Genomic DNA, 24,286 nt, shown 5'->3' on the forward strand with positions numbered 1-24,286 from the left:
TTTATTTCTGTTCGTCGACTATGCTATGTTGCTGAATATAATAGTTATGGTGATTTAATGAAATTAAAAAAAGAGAATGAAACTTTTAAATGAAATAAAAGTTTACCCAACATTTCACTTATTTCAAAATACATCAGATATTTTCTATGCTATACAGTCAGCAATTGCTGGGAACCAAATCTAGATTTTCTTTGTCAAAATCAAGTCTAGACAAAGTTAATCTCTTGTTACTATCTGCTAGATTGGGAATGTCATTTTACTTATTATTTTTATGCTTAAATTGTTATAAGATGTCATTGAATGAATATATCAAACTAATAATTTTAAGGTACCAAGTAAATCGCTTTCAAGTTTATATATATAATTGTTTGAATGTTACTTTATATAAAAATTTTTTTTTTTTCTTTTGATAAAGTTTTTAGCCAGGCCTGCGGAGCATTGAAATAAATATGTATTAAGCAAGTGACTAGTGTTGCAATTGTTTTAAGCAAGGAAATACGAAACTAAACACAAAAAATAAACTAACTTTTAAAAACATTGTCATTTCTGTCAAAAATTTATAAGTTTTTTTTAACATAAAACAATTAATGTTAAAATAAAACAATTAAGTTTATACTCATTTAAAAATCATTCAAAAAAATTCTTCTCTCAAAATGTGCTCAAAACTACAAGGCTTTACTATACGACTTTACAGATTTACACTCAGATGTTCTAAATTTACTATGTTTGATTATCGATGCAGAATATACTATTAAATATTTATAGTTTGGAGTAAATGTTCTTTTATTTGTTTGAGAAACATTAAATAAATTAACAATTTTAGAAATTGTTAGTGAGTTGAGATAAAAGTTACAACTCTTAAAAACTAGTTGTCTTAGAAAATAAATGAAAGAATCATTTATAACGCTTATTCATAGTAAATTAAGACGACACACGAATCTTTATAACTGCATACATTGAATGTTTTGTAAAGAAGATATGTTCCCACTAATCACATAAAGCCAAGAATAATGCCGACTAGTAAAGAGTTAAGACGTACGAAAGACTATTTCGAGCATAAGAATTCAGACATCTTTTATTATTTAGTCCAGAAACTAGCGAAAAAAGAGAAAGATTGGCGAGAAAGCTAAGCTCTGTCGTTTCAATCAACAAAGTTAAATAGAATATTCTGTTTGTCAATCTCATAATGAAATTAAATGATTTAGAAAAAAGATTGTTAAAGAGGCCAATAAAACCAGCTTTGCTGTTTCAACTAATTACTTTACGATGATGAATTTAACCATTTAGTTTGAATTACGAAACAAATGCAGCATTTCGAGAAATAATTAATTTGTAAAATAGATGGTGTAAATGGATATTTCTTTTATTTTGAATTAAAGGTTACAGGTGATCTAGTCAGCTAATCGTTCATTCAGCTTTTAATGTCACCAATTTTTTATTGCAGTAAAAATTCCAAACTTCACAAGGGAAGGTCTCTACAAGTGGAATTTATCACCGTTTTAGCGCCAAATAGAATTGGTCACCAATTAAAATTTCAACCTCATTTTTACTCAAATGCAGTTATGTGATGCATATCACCACACGTTAAAATCATTTAATCATTTTTTGATAGCTACAAGTATCTAAATCGAATTTAGCTAAAATAAAATTTTTTTGCTAAACATAACAACATTTTGCTGCTAAATGGAATTCATAGCCGATGAAACATTTAACCACTTTCTGAGTAGTTAATGTGCTCAAATGGACTTTAATCTTTTTAGTGCTCTTGGAAAACGTAGCTTTTAAAATATTTTTTTGATTTATCATTTTTGTTATATTTATGTGAGCAAAAGCAACTTTTTCATCAATGCCTTTTCGATTATTATCGGAGAAGGGCTAATTACGAAGTTTCACTTCAAGTGAAGGCAACTATGTCTTTCATGAACTATGGGTTGAACATTCATATTGTTATAAGATACAGTTGCCAAAATGGAAAAAATGCATTCTCATTAATATGTCAAATGAGAAATGCTCTTGCTCATATAGCTCGGCAACTGTCTTTCATGAGCTTTAAGTTGAACATACTTCTTGTTGAACGATGTAGAATTTACCGTCAAAGGAATAGAATTTATCACCAATGAGAAATAGTCTTACTCACCAATGAGAAATAGTTAAATGAGAAATAGTCTTACTTATGTAGGTCAGTAACTGCCTTTCATGAGATTTGAGATGAATATTTTTCTTGTTAAACGATGTAGTTGCCAAAAATGGCTTCTATAGTATTTGCATAAACATATGAAATAAGAAATACTGAAGAATGTCGTATTTGAGAATATGTTTGCTAAACTTCTTTTTACTGGAAGTGTGCATAAATGTTTCAATAACGAAAGTGCCAACGGATTAAGTTTGGGAATGATGAAAGCGATATACCTATTGTAAGTGCAATATCAATTTTTATTCCATTGCCCTCTCGAATATTATTAGAAAGATTTAAAATCAGAATTCACTTAAATTGACAGCTGTGGAATTTTAGGTCAGCAACTATCTTTCATGAGCTATAGGTTGCAAATTCATATTGTTAAGTGATTGAGTCGCCAAAATTGACAAAATGTACTTTCCACTAAAATGTCAAATGAGAAATCCTCTTGCTCATATAGCTCATCAATTATATTCACGAGCTTTGAGTTGAACATAATTCTTGTGAAACAATGTAGTGTCAAAAAATGGCAAATATATGTAGTGCTCTCCCAAAAATGTCGAATAAAAAGAACCGTCTCGATGTACTAGAGGTAGGCATAAATGTCTCGATTGTTAGTGCCAGCTGACGCAAAGTTGGTAAATGATGAAAGTGCTAGAGCTCTTGGATGTAAATTATATCGACGTTTATTAGAAACGATTTGGAATGAAAGTTTTGCTGACAATGAATGTTAGGAGTGAGCATTTTAAGAAATATCATTCACGAACGGCGAGTTGAAAATTTGCTCTGGTAAAGAATGTAAGCTTCAATAAAAGAAACTACATACATTGATTTTTTTATTCTTTAAGTTAAAGTGTCAAATGAGATATGATGAAGAACAGTGTAAATGGTATTTAGTAAGTTCACAAAGAATTGTGCACAAGCATCTTGATCGTTAAAGTGCTTGCTGGTTGAGTTGGGGAAAGCAAATTATCAACAGTGGTGGCAACCTTATGGCAGGTACGAACACATATTTTCCATTGAGAGAATTTGAAACTGCAAAAGCAAGTATTTATTTTTCGGGAGTTTTAAAGCCATTTGCTACACTTATCAATTTTAATGTTCTATATGTATGTATAATCATAGTCAGGAACACGACAGGCTTTTCTTTTCTAAGCAATTTTATGGATAACATTGGTCACTCAGCTCTTTAATTTTTAAGATTCCAAAATCTCTCTCAAATGCGCCTACCTATCCCAGTTTGGGTCGTTCTCTTCTTATGTGTGCCTGCGGCTAACAGGATTTAAAATATGCATTCCAAAAACATGTACTGTGCTCAATTAAGTCTGTCGATCATGCCAACCTTCATCTATCAAAAGGTACCTCGTGATTGAATCAAGTTAGCATGTCTTATATACCAGTGAATTGATGGTTAATTTTCGTAGTGGTAGTTACGCCACAATACTCCCCCACCAGAATTTTATCAGGGATAGAATTCGATGAACGGATACCACTAGTTGCTGTACTCTTAAAGACAGGTAGAGCTGCAATTAAGGACACCGGGCTTTTTAGTGTTGAATGTGAGAAGTGTATTAACTTCACAGTTGTAGTTGCTCCTGTGTTGCCATTAGCAGTCGAGTGTATGCAGGCAGCCGTTGTGTTTAATCGAGACGAGACTGAGTAGCAACAGCGTGAGGAGGATTGGATAATGTTGCAGTCACAAGTAGCAAGTCAACTGTTCAGTGTGGACCCTCCAACGAAGTAGGCGTTGCTGCGTGTTCAAATCACGTCCGGAGGTCACCAAAGTGGGGGCGGAGCTACCGACCATGCCTACCTTCATTTATCAAAAGGTACCTCGTGATTGAATCAAGTTAGCATGTCTTATATACCAGTGAATTGATGTTTAACTTTCGTAGTGGTAGTTACGCCACAAGTCTATTGATTTTGATAAATTTTATGATATCAGTATCCTTATAGTAATAATAAATGTCTATATTGTATTATCTTTTCCAAAAGCCACTTACTTTTACTCCTCTAAAAAAGTTCATGAATCCTTTTGTTTTATAATATGGAAATAGGACTTGTATTAGAGCATTGATCAAAATAGGTTTAGTACGATTTTTATTTAACAAAAAATTAGCTTTTCTGCAAATTAATCGCGACTAAAGAAATTTCGTAGCCCGTTAAAAAACTTATGTAGATAAAAACTATTTTTGCAACCTAGCGGAACATATTCTAGTAGCAATTAGTGGCGTTCTATGTATAGGTAAATGAGCAATTTGCTATTTACTATTAATTTGGTAATTGTGTTGTTTGAGTACAAATATAAGAAAACACATGGAAACATCGAAATGTTTTGTTTAGTTTTTAAAACATGGTGATAATTCTGCAGTTATCTACATAAAATATTACATAAAGTTTTCAAAATTGCAAAAAATATCTTAAGTTCTGCTATATATTTTTAGTTTTTTAAAATAAAATTACTATAATATTGGCATTCTTTTTATGAAAAGTCAATTTTGTATATTTAAAGAAGATTTTATAGAAAAGCCTCTTTGTACCCGGAAAAGAAATATTTTTCGTATTTCATTAAGACTTTTAATTTTTACGCCTTAATTGATAATTAAAATTTAATCATTATTAGTTTATTCGGTTTTTATCCCTTGAGCTATGAAGTTTTAAAATAATGCCTTATAATTTCCTCTTAGATTAAAACTTATTAAGCCTTTTGCGTAATTCATTATTTTGAAAAATTTAGCTAAAATAAGTTAAATTCGAATGGAAATGTCACTCTAAAAATGCAAAATTTCGCAATTAAATTTACTTTCTAATAAGCGTTTCAATTAATTCAGTAGAAAAAAGAGTCTTTAACTGTTAAATAAAGTTAAAAGCACTTTAGTCAGTTCAAAAAAGGGAAATTTTTATGCTTAAGAACGACTTCCGATTAAATTGTCACCATTTTTTTCCTAAGTGAAAGAGAAAAAAAGTTTTTTTTCGCGCGTTTACGTATAGCCAAAATATTGAAAAAGTCTAAAATGGAACTTAATAGAAAAATAGAAAGATCTTATTCTTCATGACTTTTAATATATTAAAGAAATTAGCTATCAGAATTAATGCTACTTAAACATCTTAAAATCAAGGATCAGTTAATATGAAGGAACATATTTCATTCTTTTTCAAATAAATACAATAATTAATTCAGAAAAATCCTAACTTGAATAATCTGCTCCAATTCAATTTTTGAAGACTATTAAATTTACAATAGAAAACTAAGACTGCGGTTCTATAATTGACAAAGTTTTTACTGTTTTTTATGACATTGATTTTTTTTAATTATACATAACCATACCAAACCAGAGACTAAACACATAGCCTCTTGCTTCAAGGGTTTATTTTTTTTAAAAATAAACATGGTATTTATATTATCTATGTTCGATTCTAAACATAGAATGAGCTTAACGCTTGGGCTGGATGAAATAATGTGTCCTTTAACTTACCCACACAGTAAAAAATTCCGAATCAAATTCTACTGAAAAAGTACCTTCTATGTAACAATGGTGAATAATCAGCTATCAAAGTCTCAACCATACAACTTCAGTCTTCCTATTTTTTTTGTTTTGTTTTTTTTGTTTGTCAAAACGAGCTTTTTTACTTACTAAATTCCGAATCAAATTACGGAACAAAGTACCGGCACTCAGGGTACCTTTTTACCGTAAAATCCATTTTCGCGAGAACGTGTTACGAAACAAAAAAATAAAGTCTGATATATTGTAATTTTTTCAATATCAATTACATTGTCAGGGAATTTTATTTTCATTCTCAAAAGCAGGGAATAGTAAGTTGCAGTTTGTTTACATGTATATTACCATGTATACCATGTATATTTCTAAAAATACCATGAATATTTTGTTTTTGTCAAAGCGAGCCTTTTCACTTACTAAATTCCGTATCAAATTACGGAACTAAGTACCGGCACTCAGAGTACCGTTTTACCGAAAAATCTATTTTTGCGAGAACATGTTACGAAACAAAAAAAGCCTGATATATTGTAATTTTTTCAATATCAATTACATTGTCAGGGAATTTTATTTTCACTCTGAAAAGCAGGGAATAGTAAGTTGCAGTTTGTTCACATGTATATTACCATGTATACCATGTATATTTTTAAAAATACCATGAATATTTCGTTTTTGTCAAAGCGAGCCTTTTCACTTACTAAATTCCGTATCAAATTACGGAGCAAAGTACCGGCACTCAGGGTACCGTTTTACCGAAAAATCTATTTTTGCGAGAACATGTTACGAAACAAAAAAAAAATCTGATATATTGTAATTTTTTCAATATCAATTACATTGTCAGGGAATTTTATTTTCACTCTGAAAAGCAGGGAATAGTAAGTTGCAGTTTGTTTACATGTATATTACCATGTATACCATGTATATTTTTAAAAATACCATGTATATATATTTTTTTCTTTGTCAAAGCGAGCCTTTTCACTTACTAAATTCCGTGTCAAATTACGGAGCAAAGTACCGGCTCTCAGGGTACCATTTTACCTAAAAATCTATTTTTGCGAGAACATGTTACGAAACAAAAAAAAAATCTGATATATTGTAATTTTTTCAATATCAATTACATTGTCAGGGAATTTTATTTTCACTCTGAAAAGCAGGGAATAGTAAGTTGCAGTTTGTTTACTTGTATATTACCATGTATACCATGTATATTTCTAAAAATACCATGAATATTTTGTTTTTGTCAAAGCGAGCCTTTTCACTTACTAAATTCCGTATCAAATTACGGAACTAAGTACCGGCACTCAGAGTACCGTTTTACCGAAAAATCTATTTTTGCGAGAACATGTTACGAAACAAAAAAAGCCTGATATATTGTAATTTTTTCAATATCAATTACATTGTCAGGGAATTTTATTTTCACTCTGAAAAGCAGGGAATAGTAAGTTGCAGTTTGTTCACATGTATATTACCATGTATACCATGTATATTTTTAAAAATACCATGAATATTTCGTTTTTGTCAAAGCGAGCCTTTTCACTTACTAAATTCCGTATCAAATTACGGAGCAAAGTACCGGCACTCAGGGTACCGTTTTACCGAAAAATCTATTTTTGCGAGAACATGTTACGAAACAAAAAAAAATCTGATATATTGTAATTTTTTCAATATCAATTACATTGTCAGGGAATTTTATTTTCACTCTGAAAAGCAGGGAATAGTAAGTTGCAGTTTGTTTACATGTATATTACCATGTATACCATGTATATTTTTAAAAATACCATGTATATATATTTTTTTCTTTGTCAAAGCGAGCCTTTTCACTTACTAAATTCCGTGTCAAATTACGGAGCAAAGTACCGGCACTCAGGGTACCATTTTACCTAAAAATCTATTTTTGCGAGAACATGTTACGAAACAAAAAAAAAATCTGATATATTGTAATTTTTTCAATATCAATTACATTGTCAGGGAATTTTAGGGAATTTTATTTTCACTCTGAAAAGCAGGGAATAGTAAGTTGCAGTTTGTTTACTTGTATATTACCATGTATACCATGTATATATTTAAAAATACCATGTATATATGTTTTTTTCTTTGTCAAAGCGAGCCTTTTCACTTACTAAATTCCGTATCAAATTACGGAACAAAGTACCGGCACTCAGGGTATCTTCTTACCGTAAAATCCCATTTTTGCGAGAACATGTAACGAAACAAAAAAAAGCCTGATATATTGTAATTTTTTCAATATCAATTACATTGTCAGGGAATTTTATTTTCACTCTGAAAAGCAGGGAATAGTAAGTTGTAGTTTGTTTACAAAAACTTGAAAAATTCCCACTGCATATCTGGTAAATAATCAGTCTAAGAATTGTCAGTATCAGTAATGAATTATTGAGATTCGAGTTAAATGATTCCAACATGCAATACAATTACTCGTTGGAAAAATTTCTCATTTTAGTGAAACTCATTAAATGTAATTGGATTTCTTACTTAAAACTTACCTATTTCTTACTTGAAATATGTAAAATAAATAGAAAATTACACACAGTGAACTCTCACTTATGCACTGGTGTAAGGGGCCAAGTGAAAAAAAGCGCATAAATGAAAGAGGCGCATAAGTGAAAAACTTCAAATTCTAAAACGCAACGTAAATTGCATCGACAATATGAATAAATATGTTTTCTGAAGATTAAATGTTAATATTTATACTGTTTTGGTATTTACTATAATTATACAAAGAAAAAATTTAAACATACACTTAAGACAATTTATTTTCTTACAAAATAATCTTTAATACATGTTTGTATTTGTTTTTGCCAACTTTATTCGAAAACAGTTGCTTCCAGTTCATATAAATGGGATAAGGGGGAGTTTCAGAAGCAAAATTAAATTGTAAATAGTCAGGAATAGTGTCTAAAGCTTTCAATACAGCTGTGTGATTTGGAGGAACTTTATCATCTCGTCCAGTATCATCCACCGCGTTCTCATCGTTCACAAGTTTTAGTTAGATATAAATGAACAGTTCTTCACAAAAAATTTGAGTTTTATGGGAGGGGGTGAAACATCACATGATAAATTTCTAAGAAAAGTACTTGACGTCATAATATAGCTGCACAATAAGTTGTTCAAGTACTTCTGTCACTAAACAGATCATTTTCTCTTATTTACTTATAATGTCCATCTGACTGTAAGTAAGTGATCGCGGTCTCCTTCATCTTTCGTATTCCAGGTGTCTTTTTTTTTAGAGAACAGCATGGGAGTAAAACTAACCTCTGGACAAGAGGAATGGTCATTTTTTAAAAGATGAATGGGCTTTCATTGTTGTTGGTGTAACAGATAAGACACCTTATTCAAAATTCTAGATAGAATGTCTTTCCAGAAACGGCAAAAATGAAAAGGTCACAGGGGGTAAGCAAATTCAATAGGATCTAACAACATATATTTCTTTCTATCTGAAACAAGGATTGCTTATTTGCTTCATTTTTAATTTAAAAACACTTTTTTTAAAAAAAGAAAAAGTATTTAAAGGATTAAAAAAATAAAATGTTAGCCTAAAATTTCGGCTCATAATTGAAAAATTTATTTTAGAGCGATGCATAAACGAAGGATGTTTATCATTATTTTTCTACTTAATGTACTGGGACCTATAAAAATCGTCGTATAAATGAAAAAGGTGCTTAAAAGAGGTGGTGCATAAGTGAGAGGTCACTGTATATGTAAAAAATATTTATGGAATTAGAAAACACAAAGAAAAGTGAAAAACACAGATCAACGGACATTTTCACTATCTATTCGTTTCTCAGTGTGGTATCCAACGTGAATAATTATAGTTCATATATCTCATAAGCAACAACTATAAGCTTACGGATTCACTTTAAGTTTAAATAAGTCTTATTCTGACAGAACTAAAACGAATGTTTAAGAAACAGGACAGTGGACTGCTGTGCACTTTGTCCCATACTTAATTTTTTGTCTTCTTCTTTTTTGAAACATTTTAAATTTATAGGAAAGCTAAAAAGTATATTTTTTCTATTTTACTTACCACGTAAAGAAATAAATGTTTGCATCCTTTTGATAAGGGAAGTTTAAAATAAACAAAAAATGATGATATAAAGATTTATGATTAAAAAGGAGATTAACAACATACCTTTTTCGCAAAAATTTCCATCGTAATCACTTGTTCCACAGTCACAGATTGCTCCACTGTCGGTGCTAATGCAGATTCCTTCATGAAGACAAGGATCATGGTGTTTGCAAGCATCCAATTCGTTCGATCGGATTCCTTTAAACTCGATGATGTCTTGCTGGCGGTGAGGTCCCTCTTCATTGGCATACATGACATTTCGAACCGAACCCTTAAAGTGGGGTTCAAAAAAGACAGATGGGTACGACATTTGAGTCAATTTGGCGCTGTACCAACTGGGAATCCCGCCAATATAGACAAAACTGTTGCTGGAGTAATTACCAAAAAGGTAATCTGTGCCTTTTGTAACTTTACTTTGGATTTCTTCATCAATGCGAATGAGAGTATCTTCAATGTTTCGAGTGATTTCTACTCTGTGCCACTGATCATCCTGAAGATTTCGTCCAGCATGGGTTAGCATGGCGCCACCTCCTAAATTGAACCGAAATCTCAACACGCCGTCGACAAGCTTCAGCATAAAGAAGTCACTAATTCCACCATCATCTAAATAAAGAAGTAAACCATTTGGCTCCGCGGTTTTGAATTCGAACGATAAGGAATCCATAATGCCAGCATACCACCGCTTGAATTGAGCATATGATGTAGGAGATCCTTCCAAAACGAAAGATTCAGCTACATAAAGTGGAAGGAATATGCTGTAAAACATGAACGGCCAGCGGAGGTTTATAATATGCATTTTTGCCTTTAAGTTAAAGCCTATTAGTATTCGAAAATATTACTCCTAATTGCCATTTATTTTACTCTGGATTCTTATTCTATTGAATTTAAGTTACTGCGTATTTCATACATTTTTTTTCCGTTTGTTTCATAAATGATTTCCTTAAGAAGATGTTTTCGAATAAAACGATTTAGTATTAAAAAATTATTAGGATAAAAATTTATTTCTGAGAGATATATTACAGAAAAATGTCTTCAAGAAGAATTTACTTCGATAGAATGGCTTCTTTTAGAAAAATTTAAAACTATTCCATTCAGAAAAGTTCTGTTTAATAAGATTATTTATCTATAAAATATTTTTTAGAAGGATTATAAGTTCAAAACAGTTATATTTTCTATATGTAAATAATACAATGTTTTGTTAAAGATACAAAATCGTCTTCGAATTAGGCGATAAAAACATATTTCATTTCGTTTAAATGAAAGTGATTTTTAAATTGGCTATTTATTGTTTGGATCATAAATAGAATGTTTTAATTGCCTGGATTATTATGTATTTTACCCTAAATATTTCTTTAAAATCTTGATGTAGGAAGCAGCATAGTCATAAATACTTCATGGAAGTGACATCCTATTTTCAATTGAAGTAAATTATTTTCGGACTTCTTTGATGATTACTGAAATTTAAGTTTTATTGTCTAGTTAAAATCTGTAAGAAAATCTACCGTTGCACAAAGGTCCTCTTGATTTTTTCAACACATTAAGTGGTGCTAGAACTGTGATGAAAATTTCTTTTCTTGGCGTAGTATGGTTACGGATAAATGACAATAATGTAGTAATTCCATCATGCAAGAATTTTCAGTAAAATTCTACTGTTCTTCAGCGCTGCGAATTTTTAATTCCTATTAATTCTCATTTTAACAGTACGCAAGTCTGTCAACCAGCATTTGATGAAATTTACTTTTTGACCATTATACATAATTAGGATCCTGCCTTACGTCAGAATGAAATTGAAAACTTAATGCTAATTAATTGCACCCATGAAAATAAAAAATGAATCTTTACCTTGGCGCTAAATAAGCGCTGAAGTAGAATAACTAGACAATGAATTTCTAAAAAATATTAATCAAAATCTCTGTCATCTAGCCGTTTGCAAATGAAAGAACAGCGAGAGCATTTAATTGAAATTAAGTTAGAGCTCCTTTATCAAGTTTTTTTTGTTTCAGATATTAAAAGTGTAGTTTCTATAGAGCTCCATTTTTGTTTTAATAATTCTAAAACTCATTTTCAAAAACGTAGCCCTCGAGCAAGATGTATATTTATAAACACGTCAGCATTAATTAAGAACTATGTTTCTAATATGATAATGTTAACATTTCCTTCTAAAGATTTTGCTAACCTTTTGTTTGTTGACGCCAAATTAAAATTTGGCGAGGCATTTTTTTTCAAGTTTTCTTCTTGTGGATTTATTAATAATTCTTTTGTAGTTTTGATGGCAGTTTGTTTTTCCTCAAGCAGATTTGTTTTAAACTTGCGGCTTGAAAATGATGACGTCTGCAATTAAGTTGTATTTTTATTTCTCTCTCTTAAAGAAGTTCTTCTTTCTTTTTAAGCTGATTTTCAAGTATTTTATTTCAAAATATTGTGATGACCCCTGAAAAAAAAGTGAAACTTATCAGACATTTTGAAAATAAAAAATATATAAGGAACATAAAAAACATCATTAATAAATGCAAAATAATTATATTCATAGTTAATTCTATACACATCGCTTTCATTTATGAATTTCTAAAATTATAATAAAAATTATTTATGATCTTACATTAAATTTTTTATTATATATAGTCTGTATTAATTATATAAACTTTTTAAAATGCAGTTTTATGAACATTAAAAAAATTTACACAAATCACGTATTTATGAATATTTAATGGATACATATACATTTTAATGCACACTAAAAAGTAAACTTTTGCTCATTTAATTAAAAAAATCATTCTTTGTTTAATTTAATGTTGAGTTTCATAATTTATTTAAAGTTGATTTCAGAAAAAAATGCAATCAAAAGGTGTTTTCTAAAAATATTAAAAAAGTAACTTATTATAAAACCAAAATAATTATATTCATACAAAATTTTATTCCTGCCATTTTTAACCTAGAGTAAAATCATAAAAACTAATTACGTGTTAATTTAGTTGACACATAATTAGTTTTTATGATTTTAACTTAGTTCATAACTTAAATTTTGCTAAATGCATATTAAACGTATAGAATATATCAAAAAATAGCATAGAATAGCATAAAAACGTATAGAATATATCATTAATGTTTAGTTAATAACTTCAGAAAGTTTCGTAAAGGATAAATGTTTTTAGCCATTCGCAAAATTAATTTTTAACCTTTATTCTTCCGAACGTTCTAGTTTTTTTAATTATTCATGTAATTGGTCACTTTAGTGGCAAACAAAAAAATTGTCATTCAAAAATCAATATAACGTAAATTTGTTACACTGAAATTGGAAAAAAATAACTAGTTAAAAATTCTTGTTTCGATTTATTGTTTTATTAATGCAATGAGAAAAAAGTATAGTCAAAACACCTTGAATATGGTAAAATTAAAAAAAATAGAAGTCTTTTATTCAGATAAATTTACTCTCCAGTTTTGGATTTTTTTTTCTAAATTTGTGATAACAAGAAATTAAATTCTTTTCTATTAACTTTTCATTTAAAGATAAGTGGTTACATTAAATTATGAAATTTGTATAAGTAATTATATCAAAAGAAGCGAATTCCTGACTTAAAAGGCAGCTTGATTTAAAGTTAAGTCAATATTGTAATTAATTGAAGCTGTGTCTTCCACAAAAGAATATTAAAATTAAGGAGGAAAAATAGGAATTAAAACATTCCTATTACGTACCCTTAAGGTAGTGTGATTAGTGACATTGATCTAGACTTTTGTATCATAAGCATAAGGCATTCAGATCAAAAAAAAATTTGAATTTAACCTAAGTATAATATCAGGATAAATTATAATATTACACTGAGGAAAATTGTATGGTCAAAACAACGAAAATGCGATAAAATTTACCATGTTTTTGGCTTAAGGAACACCAAGAAGCTATTTAATTTTTACCGACGTGAATTGGTAATGATTTTAATTAAATTAGCAATAAAATAAGGTTTCATAATATGTGATAAAATTTGATAACGGTGATAAAAGTGGGCAATTTTATCGTGATACCTTAAGGCATGGTATGGAAAAAATTTTTCGATGATAACTGGTAAAACGTTACAACATAAATGAAAAACATTACCAAATTAATGGTTTAAGTACAGTTTATTTACCATGATGATGTTTTTCATTTTACCAAAAATTTCATTACCATACAGTACGGTAATTTTACCAGAATCGTTTTCTATGTGAGGTAAACGTTTTATGAAATGTAAGCTTAGCATTTGTAGATTTAGTTTTCAATTTTTATCCAATTATAATAGATGATTTTTATTTTTTTTGAAAAACCTACAGTAAATTACAATAAAGAGAGACTTCTTAATAAGTTTTATGCTAAAAGTTGTCAATATGTTTTAGGATCTATTGAAGTATATCTTCAATCAAGAACTGAGACTCAGCAGATTTCTATGACAATATTATCATTTTTTTCATATATACTTAATATAGTAACCAGTAATGGCTCTAACTTTTAACTAGAATAAACTTGTTAATAACTAGATAAATAACTTGTTAATAACTTGTTAATAACTAGATAATAAACTAGAATAAAATGTTCGTAATATTTTAAAAAACAGTGAATTTTTATATAAAAATTAAATCTTCCAGTTTAAAGAGATTAGAACTTAAAGAATTTCATCGTTAAATTTAAAAGCTTTCCTTTTCGATTTTTGGAAACAGATTAAAAGAAGATAATTTAACCTAACATGTTAACAGAAATGGTTTCAATTTAGTTATTTTCAAAAATTTTAGAGAATAATGATTTAACAAGTTTTACTTTTATTAAATACGTTTCAAATATAGAAACTCATAATTATTTAATATCTTAAAATTTTTATACATTTGGTTCAATTTTACATTCATTAATTTCTTGTTATATACCTAGTAACTACTATATGGTAATTGGAAATGAATGGAACGGAATGGTAATTGGAAAATGTATTTTGCATTTTGCATTTTAAAATTAAATTTATAATACTTAAAAGAAGAAGTAGATTGTGAACAGACATGAAGGTGATAAAAATTAAAGTCGAAAATTAATTGATTTTCTTTGAATTTCTAAATTTCATTCAGACTTATTTCAGGATTTTTAAACTGTGAATGTATTTTCCGCATAAAATAGCCAATGAAATAACAATGAAATTACTTGTTATGTTTGAAAAGACAGGAGTGTCTAGACAATTTTTTTACGTCTGATTTTAAAATCCAAAATTGAAAAAAAAAACGCCTTTCACTTTTATTTACTAATAGCTATTATGTAATATCATATATTCTTATGTAATATCAAATATTCTTTTGAAACAAAACGTCCTTATATACTTTAATTTTAAAGATTAAAACGTTGATTGGAATACGCTTTGAAATTGAAATCAATTCAACTTATTTCTTACGACTATTCAATTGTTTTTTTTTAATGTACTTTTGGTTAACATGAAATAAAAAAAAACTTTAATGTTTATAATGTAAAACCCACTATTTCATTCATAAATTTTAAATCGATTGATTTTAAACTAGACAATAATAATTTCGTAGCGAATACAATATTACTTTATTATTTATGATTTTTAAGAAACATTAAATGCAGATGCAACACAGATGCAATAATAATACAGATTTTAACAGCGTGAGGATAAGAATTTTTCGAGACAGTTAATCTAAGGTTTTGACACAATAAATCTCACTTCGGAATTAAGAATGTTCATAACCCGAAGATGCTTTTGAGTCTTGAGCTGAAATTTCTCTGCGAAGAGAATTTCAGACATGACCCAGGAAATTCAGGTTTTACGATTTCGCTTACCACTCCATCCTCTGCACATTATGACTTCTAGTTATTTCTGTAAAACAAGCAGATGTAAGTTGCCATCTATACAAAGAAAAAAAACCAGAAAAAGGGCAGAAAAAATTTTAAAAAAAGGTTTTTTAATTTTTTCTGCTCATATCAGTATCTTTTTCTGCAAAGCTCTTCAATTATTTTTCAACAATTTATAAAGAAAAATTCCTAGACTGCGATAAATAGGATGGTAAAAACTGCCCGAATTACCACTTTTTGCCATTTTTCGAATTTCCATTTACCACTTTTCAGGCTCTATCAAAAGGCTCGATAATTTTTACGGAAGGGCTTTGGTTAGAATCGCGTAAAAAAGTATGGTTTTATTTTAAGTAATCAAATTTAGTAAAAGTGGTAAAATTTGGTAATTTTATCATTTAAAAAAGTAAGGTTAAATCTACCAGAATATGGTAAAATTTACGATAGAAACACTAAAAAGTTTTGTAATTTTTAAAGGTGCACTTTTTTAATAATTTTGAGAAAATTGAAAATAATTATAGTTTTGAAATATGGGAGAAAATTTGGTAAGTGCGGTTAAATTTGGTAATTTTATTATCATGATACCTTAGAGCATCACACAGAAACCATTTATTCAGTTAAATTTACTCTTCAGTTTTATATTTCCAAATATATATATGTTACGCTTTGAAAGCCTAAACATTATAAGTTCGTAGTGTGGCCGGTGCTTCTTGAAAAAGATACAGGAAAGTGCAGGAATCATAATATAATTTTATTAAAGTAAGGGCCAGAGCCCCAGAATGACAACCTTACATGCTGGTGGATAAGTAGAGAATAGCACATTTGACCTTGGAAAGAGGGTTTTTATATCTTTCTGGACAATATATTTAAATGTTAATAGGTCTCAGTAGCGTGGGACTGATCAATTTCCCAAGCTGCTAAAGCCACATCATCACATTTTTTGAGATAATTAGATCAATATTATTACTTTCTTGTGGGAAAGGTTTTTAAACGTTTGCGCGTTGGATAAATGCTCTATTTAAGGATTATATTTAATATATAATTGTTTTAACATTACATAATATTCCCCCCCTCTGAAGAAAGGTCTGATCAATATGCTAGCCTATTGGTCAGAACTTCCCCCTTCACGCGACCTCAAATTAAAATTTATTATTTCTGGTATATTGTCCAATATTATACATTTATAAGTAAAGTATTACAACAATAACATTTATATAAAAGTAACTAATTATTTCTGCATAACTTTGAATAACAATAATTAATAACTTTATAATAATTAATAATAATTATGTACATTTTTCCTTTTCCTGTTGAAAAGAATAAAAATATCAAAACAACTCTAGAACATCTAAAACAAAAATACCATGACATATCTAAAATAAAAATAAATCAAACCACAATTTCACAACTTGTGAAAAGTTCTTTTCTTGAAATAAACTGGATCCATTGTTCGGGCCTAAATTAATTAATTTATTCATCCATTTCAGAAGAAAAAAAAAAGTTTATGTTCTTAATCATCATTGTTTCACTTTCGAAACAATTATTATTCATAAAGTCATTTAAATTCACTTATCATTTACACAGTTTTTCTTACTTTCTCATTAGTAATTATGTATTTTCACAAATATTGTGTAGAATAATTCACAACATATGACATACACTTGAAGAAATCAATACAAATAAAATAATACAAATAATATAAGTAATCTAATTTAAAATGTTTACTTTTCCACATGATAATTAAATTCTTCGATAGCATAAAAATTTACATACAAAGTGCATTATAAATCTTTGTAGAAAATGATATGCTTTATTCCAAAATAATAAAAATATAAGCGTTATCCATTGAAAACAATTGATGGTCTAAGTTGGGTAAAATATTCCCAACTAGACGGAAAAAATAGGGTTTTAAGTTTGTTTACTCATGCTTGATCCTTAATTGAGGAGAAAACATCAGTAAAGAAACATTCTATGTGAGGAGTCCCACGGTTCAAAAAACCATTTCTATATATTTCATTTGAAAAAATAAAATTTAGGAAATTTACCTAAATTTTCCGAAGTAACTCTCAAACATCATGCAATAAAAAATTCAGACATAGATGAATTAAAAAAAATAACGGGACTCCAAAAATAGGGGCGGAAAATAAAAATGAAAAACATATGAAAATACCAGCATTGAAAAGCTATTATGAATTTTTTACATACAATTGAAATTGTTGACTTGGATAAAATTTCCTTAATTTGTTTACATGTACTATTTCTGATTCTTTCTTATTGAGAAAATTAGGTTTATCAATTTCAAATGACACCTCAGATAATTTCTTTAAAATTTTGTATGGACCAGAATATGGTGAACTTAATTTCCTTGTGTTAGGATAATGGAATTCTTCGTAAATTACTAAATCATTAACTTTAAAATTAGGTTCCAAAAAATGAGTGTCATAACGAATTTTGGTTTTCTTAAAAAACTCTTGGGTATTTTGAACAGCTATTTTTCTTGCTTCATCAACTGGAGGATAAATATTTTGATTTACAAGAGAATCACAAGGTAATTTTCCATACATTAAATAAGCAGGAGGAAATTGTGTTACAGAATGAGGGGTGTAATTATATTCATGTGTTACTTCTTCTAATAACTTTGTCCACGGAATTTTTTTACAGTTTTCGTTGATTTTACATCTTAACCTAGAGATTATTGTCGCATTAGATTTTTCAACTTTTCCATTTGTTTGCGGATGATGAGCTGAAGTCAATAATTGTTTAACATTATAGTTTCTAAGAAATCTTCTAAATCTAGATGCTGTAAATGCAGCATTACGATCACTTAAAATTTTATCTGGAACTTGAATTTGAAAAATTTGTTTTAAGCAATTTGTATATGTTTCAGTTGTTACACTTTTTGAAGGAAAAGTCCAAAGATATCGAGTAGCATGATCAATAACTAAATGCAAATATTTTTTAGTTGAGTTGTAATAGTTGAGCCCTCCGACAGTATCAATTGATAAAATTTCAAATGGTTGCTCTGTAGGGGGCATACTTTGTAACAACCCAAATCTTTTTTGGTGAGATTTTTTGTTAATTTGGCAAGTTTCACAACATTTAACATAGTTAGAGATATCAATTATTATATTAGGCCAATAGTAGAAGGGTGAGATTAAAGCAATCATTTTTTTAATACCAACATGACCAAATTGAAAATGAGTTTTTTCTAATATTTTTGTTCTCAAAGAAAATGGTATTACTATTTTATGCAAACCTTTTTTCTTAATCGTTAACAAATCGTTAATTGTTATGAATTTAGGATTACTTAAATTTTCATTTAGTTGTGCTTCTTTAATTTCATCATGAGTCACAACTGGATTATTATCAAATAAACTAAAAAATACAGAATATCTAGAAAGCATATCAGCTTCATGATTATTTTGACCCTTAATATATTTCACTTCACAATCATACATTGATAGTTTTAAAGACCATCTAAAAAGTCTACCTGTAGGATTTTTTATTTTCTTTAACCAAGTCAACGCGGAATGATCACTATAAATGATAAATTTATTTCCATGCAAATAACAGTGATATTTATCTAAAGCATTAATAATAGCTAAACATTCCAATTCAGTAATAGAATAATTTCTTTCATGTTGAGATAAACATCTGGAGTGAAAAGCTATTGGATGCATTGAGCCATCGGGATGTTTTTGTTTTAAAACAGCAGCAATTGCTTCTTTTGAGGCATCAACAAACAAATGACATGGATAATTAGGATTATACAAAGTTAAAACAGGTTTAGAAATTAAAGACGATTTTAATTGATTAAATGAGGTATTGCATTCTACTGTCCAATTCCATTTAACATTTTTCTTAAGAAGATTATTAAGTGGCAATCTAAGTTCTGCATAATTCTTAATAAATTTATGGTATACATTAATACTACCAAGAAATCGTTGTAACTCTTTAACATTTTTTGGAGGTTTTAACTGTTTAATAGTTTCAATATTAGCATTTGCAGGTGAATATTGACCTTGTTCTATTTCATATCCTAAAAATTTTATTTTAGTTTTAGCAAATTGACATTTTGAAAATTTAAGTTTTAAATTTTCAGTTTCACATATTTTAAAAATTTTCTCTAAATGATCTAAATGTTCTAAATAATTATCAGAATATATGATAATATCATCAAAATAGTTTAAAGCAAAATCAACTTTATGTTTCTGTAAAATTTGACGAATAGCTCTTTGAAAAATAGCGGGTGAATTTTTCCAACCAAACGGTAAACGTAAAAATTCATAAAGGCCAAAATTGGTTGTAAATGCTAATTTTTCAGTATCATTTGGATCTATTGTTAAATTCCAGTAACCACATTTTAAATCTATAGTTGAAAAATATTTAGCATTAGACAATTTATCAATTAAATCATCAATTCTAGGTACAGGTTCAGAGTCAGTTTTGGTTATCTGATTAAGCTTTCTAAAATCTACACACAATCTGGTTTTATTACCTTCATCTTTTTTGTAAACAAGAGTAACTGGGGAGGAGTATGGACTATAGGAGGGTTTAATTATGTTAGCTTGTAATAAATTATCTATTTGATTTTTAATTTCTGCATTATCTTTAACAGATGCTCGATATGGACGCAATGATATGGGCAGTTCAGAAGTTAACTTTACTTTAACAGGCTGAAGATTTAAGTTGCCAATATCAAAATTATTTTTGGAAAATACATGATCATAACTAGATAAAATATAATTTAACTTTACCCTATCCTCTTCAGAAGTTACAGGTATTTTATCCTGAAATTCTGAGGGTGGGTTGAGCCTATGCTCATGAATATTTAAACTATTGACATTTCTTTCATCATAAAAATTATTAGTTTCTATATTTCTAGTATTAACACAATCATTTACATTACAATTCACATTTTTAAGATCAATTTTTTGTTTATTGTTGTAAAATATATTAGTATGATATTTATTTTTAGCACTATAATAATTATTAGACTGAGAAAATTTCTCATTTGTAACATCTTTAAATTTTTGAAAAACTCTGAAATTTTTAAAATCAATATGTAACTTAAATAATGATATTTCATTAAGACCAAGTATGGAAAAATTAAGAGGGGTGTCTATAAAGGCGCATGTTATTACTTTTGTAATGTTTCCTATTTTAACACTTACCTTTTGGAGGTTTCCTTTGATATTTCCTTGAAATTGCGAAATTAAAATCCTAGTAGAGTTCAAATGTTTTTTTGATTGTCCTATAAAATGTTTCGGAATTATAGTGATGTTGGATCCTGTGTCCAATATAGTTAGTAAATTCTTATTGTTCACTCGCGATGTCACACATAAATAGTCATTTGATGGTCAGCTGTTGTTATGGCTGGGCTGCGGAGGCTGGGAATCATGCTGAGGTACTCCATAGCGGTTAAAAGAATTCACAAACCTTGGCTGCTGCATTCTGTACTGATTTTGGGGAATCCACTGCCTTGGCTGCTCCATTCTGTACCGATGCTGGGGAGTAGGTCTATTCTTCCATTTCTATGCATTCATTTACGTAGAAGGTAAATAATTTTTTTTTCAGGTATTCAGATATGTTATTTATTTTCCAGTTTCCTTCCAAATGTAGAATTTCACATTTTATATTGAAATACTTGATCCAGTTGGGGAAATTATTTTTATCCTCACACGGAGAAATATTAACGCGTGCTGGTGCTTCCACCTGTTTTTCTTCAAAATCAGACATTCGTTTAATTTTTCTGTTTCTTAATTCCAAAGTCATTAAAATAAAGTTCTAATCGGTGATTAAAGCGTGAAGAAGACAAAACAAAGAGAGAAATAACAGTCCTCGTTCTTCTTTACCACACCCACGCATTCGAATTTCTAATCCAAGGTTACGAATCATTTAAGAAGCGAAAGTCGATTATCAAAAGATGTATTCCATTATTAAATTAAATATTATTTTCAGTTTTCAATAATAATTTTTCGCGACAGGAAACTATCCTGCCGACTTACCTGTTACGCTTTGAAAGCCTAAACATTATAAGTTCGTAGTGTGGCCGGTGCTTCTTGAAAAAGATACAGGAAAGTGCAGGAATCATAATATAATTTTATTAAAGTAAGGGCCAGAGCCCCAGAATGACAACCTTACATGCTGGTGGATAAGTAGAGAATAGCACATTTGACCTTGGAAAGAGGGTTTTTATATCTTTCTGGACAATATATTTAAATGTTAATAGGTCTCAGTAGCGTGGGACTGATCAATTTCCCAAGCTGCTAAAGCCACATCATCACATTTTTTGAGATAATTAGATCAATATTATTACTTTCTTGTGGGAAAGGTTTTTAAACGTTTGCGCGTTGGATAAATGCTCTATTTAAGGATTATATTTAATATATAATTGTTTTAACATTACATAATATATATAATTGTTTTAACATTACATATATATATATATATATATATATATATATATATATATATATATATATATATATATATATATATATATATATATATATATATATATATATATATATATATATATATATATATATTAATGATAATAATAACTATGTTAAATGTTAAAACGTAAAACAATTCCGGGATGTTTATGAAGGAACACTCTATTAACTTTGAATGTTTATCAATACTAGAAGCATATGTTTTGATACATACAAATGCTTATCTAACGCTAATAGATTCATAGCTGAATCCTAGAAATTGGAATCGACCAAATTATTGTTCGTTATAGCTGACGAGATCATCCCCAAACGACCAGCTCAATTATAACACAGCTTCTGATCCTTCTAACGCGGTATATATGTTCCAGCAAGATATATATTTGCGAACGTAAGGATTTCAGATATTCGATAACTTAATTTATGATAGTGGAAGCTCATTTACTGCTCTAAGGCGAAATGTGTAGTAATCAAAGTAGATAACTATACTGTATATTGTGGATTTTATCATTGGCTTCTATTTAACCCTCTCTGTGTTTGTTATAGTTTCTTTAGAACATAAAACTGCGTACAGCGTTGCCTAAATTACTCAACAAGAAAGTCAACTGTAAAAGCACTGTCACAATGTAAAAAATTTCAGATAAAATTTCAGAAAATACCGGCACTAAGGGAGCCGGTAAGTTTTATTTTTAACACTAGATAACCTAAGGAAGTCATTTTGACTGCTTTTAATTTCAGTTAGAAAAACAATGATGTATACAATGACACAATTTCTTAGAATTTTGTGACTTTTTGTACAACATATAATTTTTTTTATTGTTAATATTTACTAATAACTTTTTATATAACTGTAAATAATATAAAAAATTTTAAAAATCAATTTTAAACAAATTTATTTACGCATTCACAATCCAGTCATTTTGCTGCTTTTGGGCAATATAGGTATATACTAATTTTCCATCTAACTAGTGTTAAATCCGTTTTGACCGGAAGATGTTTTGGAACAAAAAATCAGATATACCGTAACTTTTACAGTAATAATTACCGTAAAATCACTGAAACACTCTAGTTAGATAATTATTACAGTAAAAATTACGGTTTTATGGTAAAATAGTTTTTATGGCGGAGGCATTCAGAGTGCCGGTACTATGTACCGTAATTCGATCATGAAATTTTTGCAAAGCATAATGGTTAATATTTTTTTTGCATTTTTTAAAAATCATATTAATAATAGTAACTATTTTTATTTGTTTGTACTCAACTCGCTTTCTTTTCATGAGAGAATATGGTGCTCAGTAAGAAAATTTTTGGAATCTTTTCGGCTAGCTAGAGTACTTACATTCTAACTTGAGCACTTCATATGATGGCATGGCAAATATAAATTTTAATCATTTTGTGAACTCTTCAGGCAAAATATATAACCGTTGTATCACGTTGAAATTTCGTTGATTTATAACTTTCGATGTTGAGAGAGTGATGGAAATTCAAATGAAGCTGTGTGCCAGATGAAAATCTCAGTTACAATAGTTTTAATAGAGCTAGTAACAGCAAATATGTTTAATATTACCAAATATAATTTATCGCTTATCAACGTTTTGAGCACTTTTTGATGGGTCAAAATCCTATGATTTAAAATGGAGCTCCGTGCGGAACAAGTTTAAATTATTCCTGGACAACTGTAAGTTAAATATACAGAAAATAAAGAGTTCTGCTACTTTCTGGAATGAGTTTGATGATAGACGCAAAAGTAAAACGAAGAAAATGAGAAAATTGAAAAAAAAAAAAAGTAGGAATCACGTTTTTTTAGTTTTCAAAAAAGGTGAAATATTTAAAATGTTTTCACATCCAAGCGGTAAATATGGGGTGGATCACTTTTACAGCTTTTATTAGCACCGTAAAACACCAATCGCCTCTTTTTTTCGAACAGTATCAAAACGAAACTAGGCTTAACGCGTCCTCTTTCTTTTTTTGTTAATGTTTGACGAAAATAATATTGTTTTCTCCAATTTAGTTCGAAAAAAAAATTCTTTTTAGAACTTTTTTCATTTATTTTTGTATGGAAAAATATGATTTTACGAAAATAAGGAACACTTATTCCATCTCTTTTTCTAATATACCCATTTTTTTTTCTATATTTATAACACAAATGAAAATGATTGTTCTTTACTCCATTCTAATAGTTATTTTTAACAAACTTTTACTACATTGAAAATAGTTAAAATATATTATTTTTATAAATTCTAAGGCTATGTCCCATTAGTT

General features: G+C 28.7%; 1 protein-coding gene across 1 annotated transcript in view; it reads right to left on the reverse strand.

Moving 5' to 3' along the window:
- LOC107455130 (neurexin 1) overlaps positions 1 to 24,286 on the reverse strand; it is a 287,365-nt gene that overhangs the window by 162,286 nt on the left and 100,793 nt on the right. Inside the window, exon 2 of the mRNA XM_043044530.3 lies at positions 9,821 to 12,188. Within this exon, the coding sequence (XP_042900464.2) occupies positions 9,821 to 10,553 (733 nt within the window). The 5' untranslated portion in view covers positions 10,554 to 12,188. The remainder of the gene's footprint in view (positions 1 to 9,820; positions 12,189 to 24,286) is intronic.

This window comes from Parasteatoda tepidariorum, chromosome 10 (genome assembly GCF_982258835.1).
Source record: "Parasteatoda tepidariorum strain Cologne lab strain chromosome 10, Ptep-v5.0, whole genome shotgun sequence".
NCBI classification, from domain to species: Eukaryota; Metazoa; Arthropoda; class Arachnida; order Araneae; family Theridiidae; genus Parasteatoda; species Parasteatoda tepidariorum.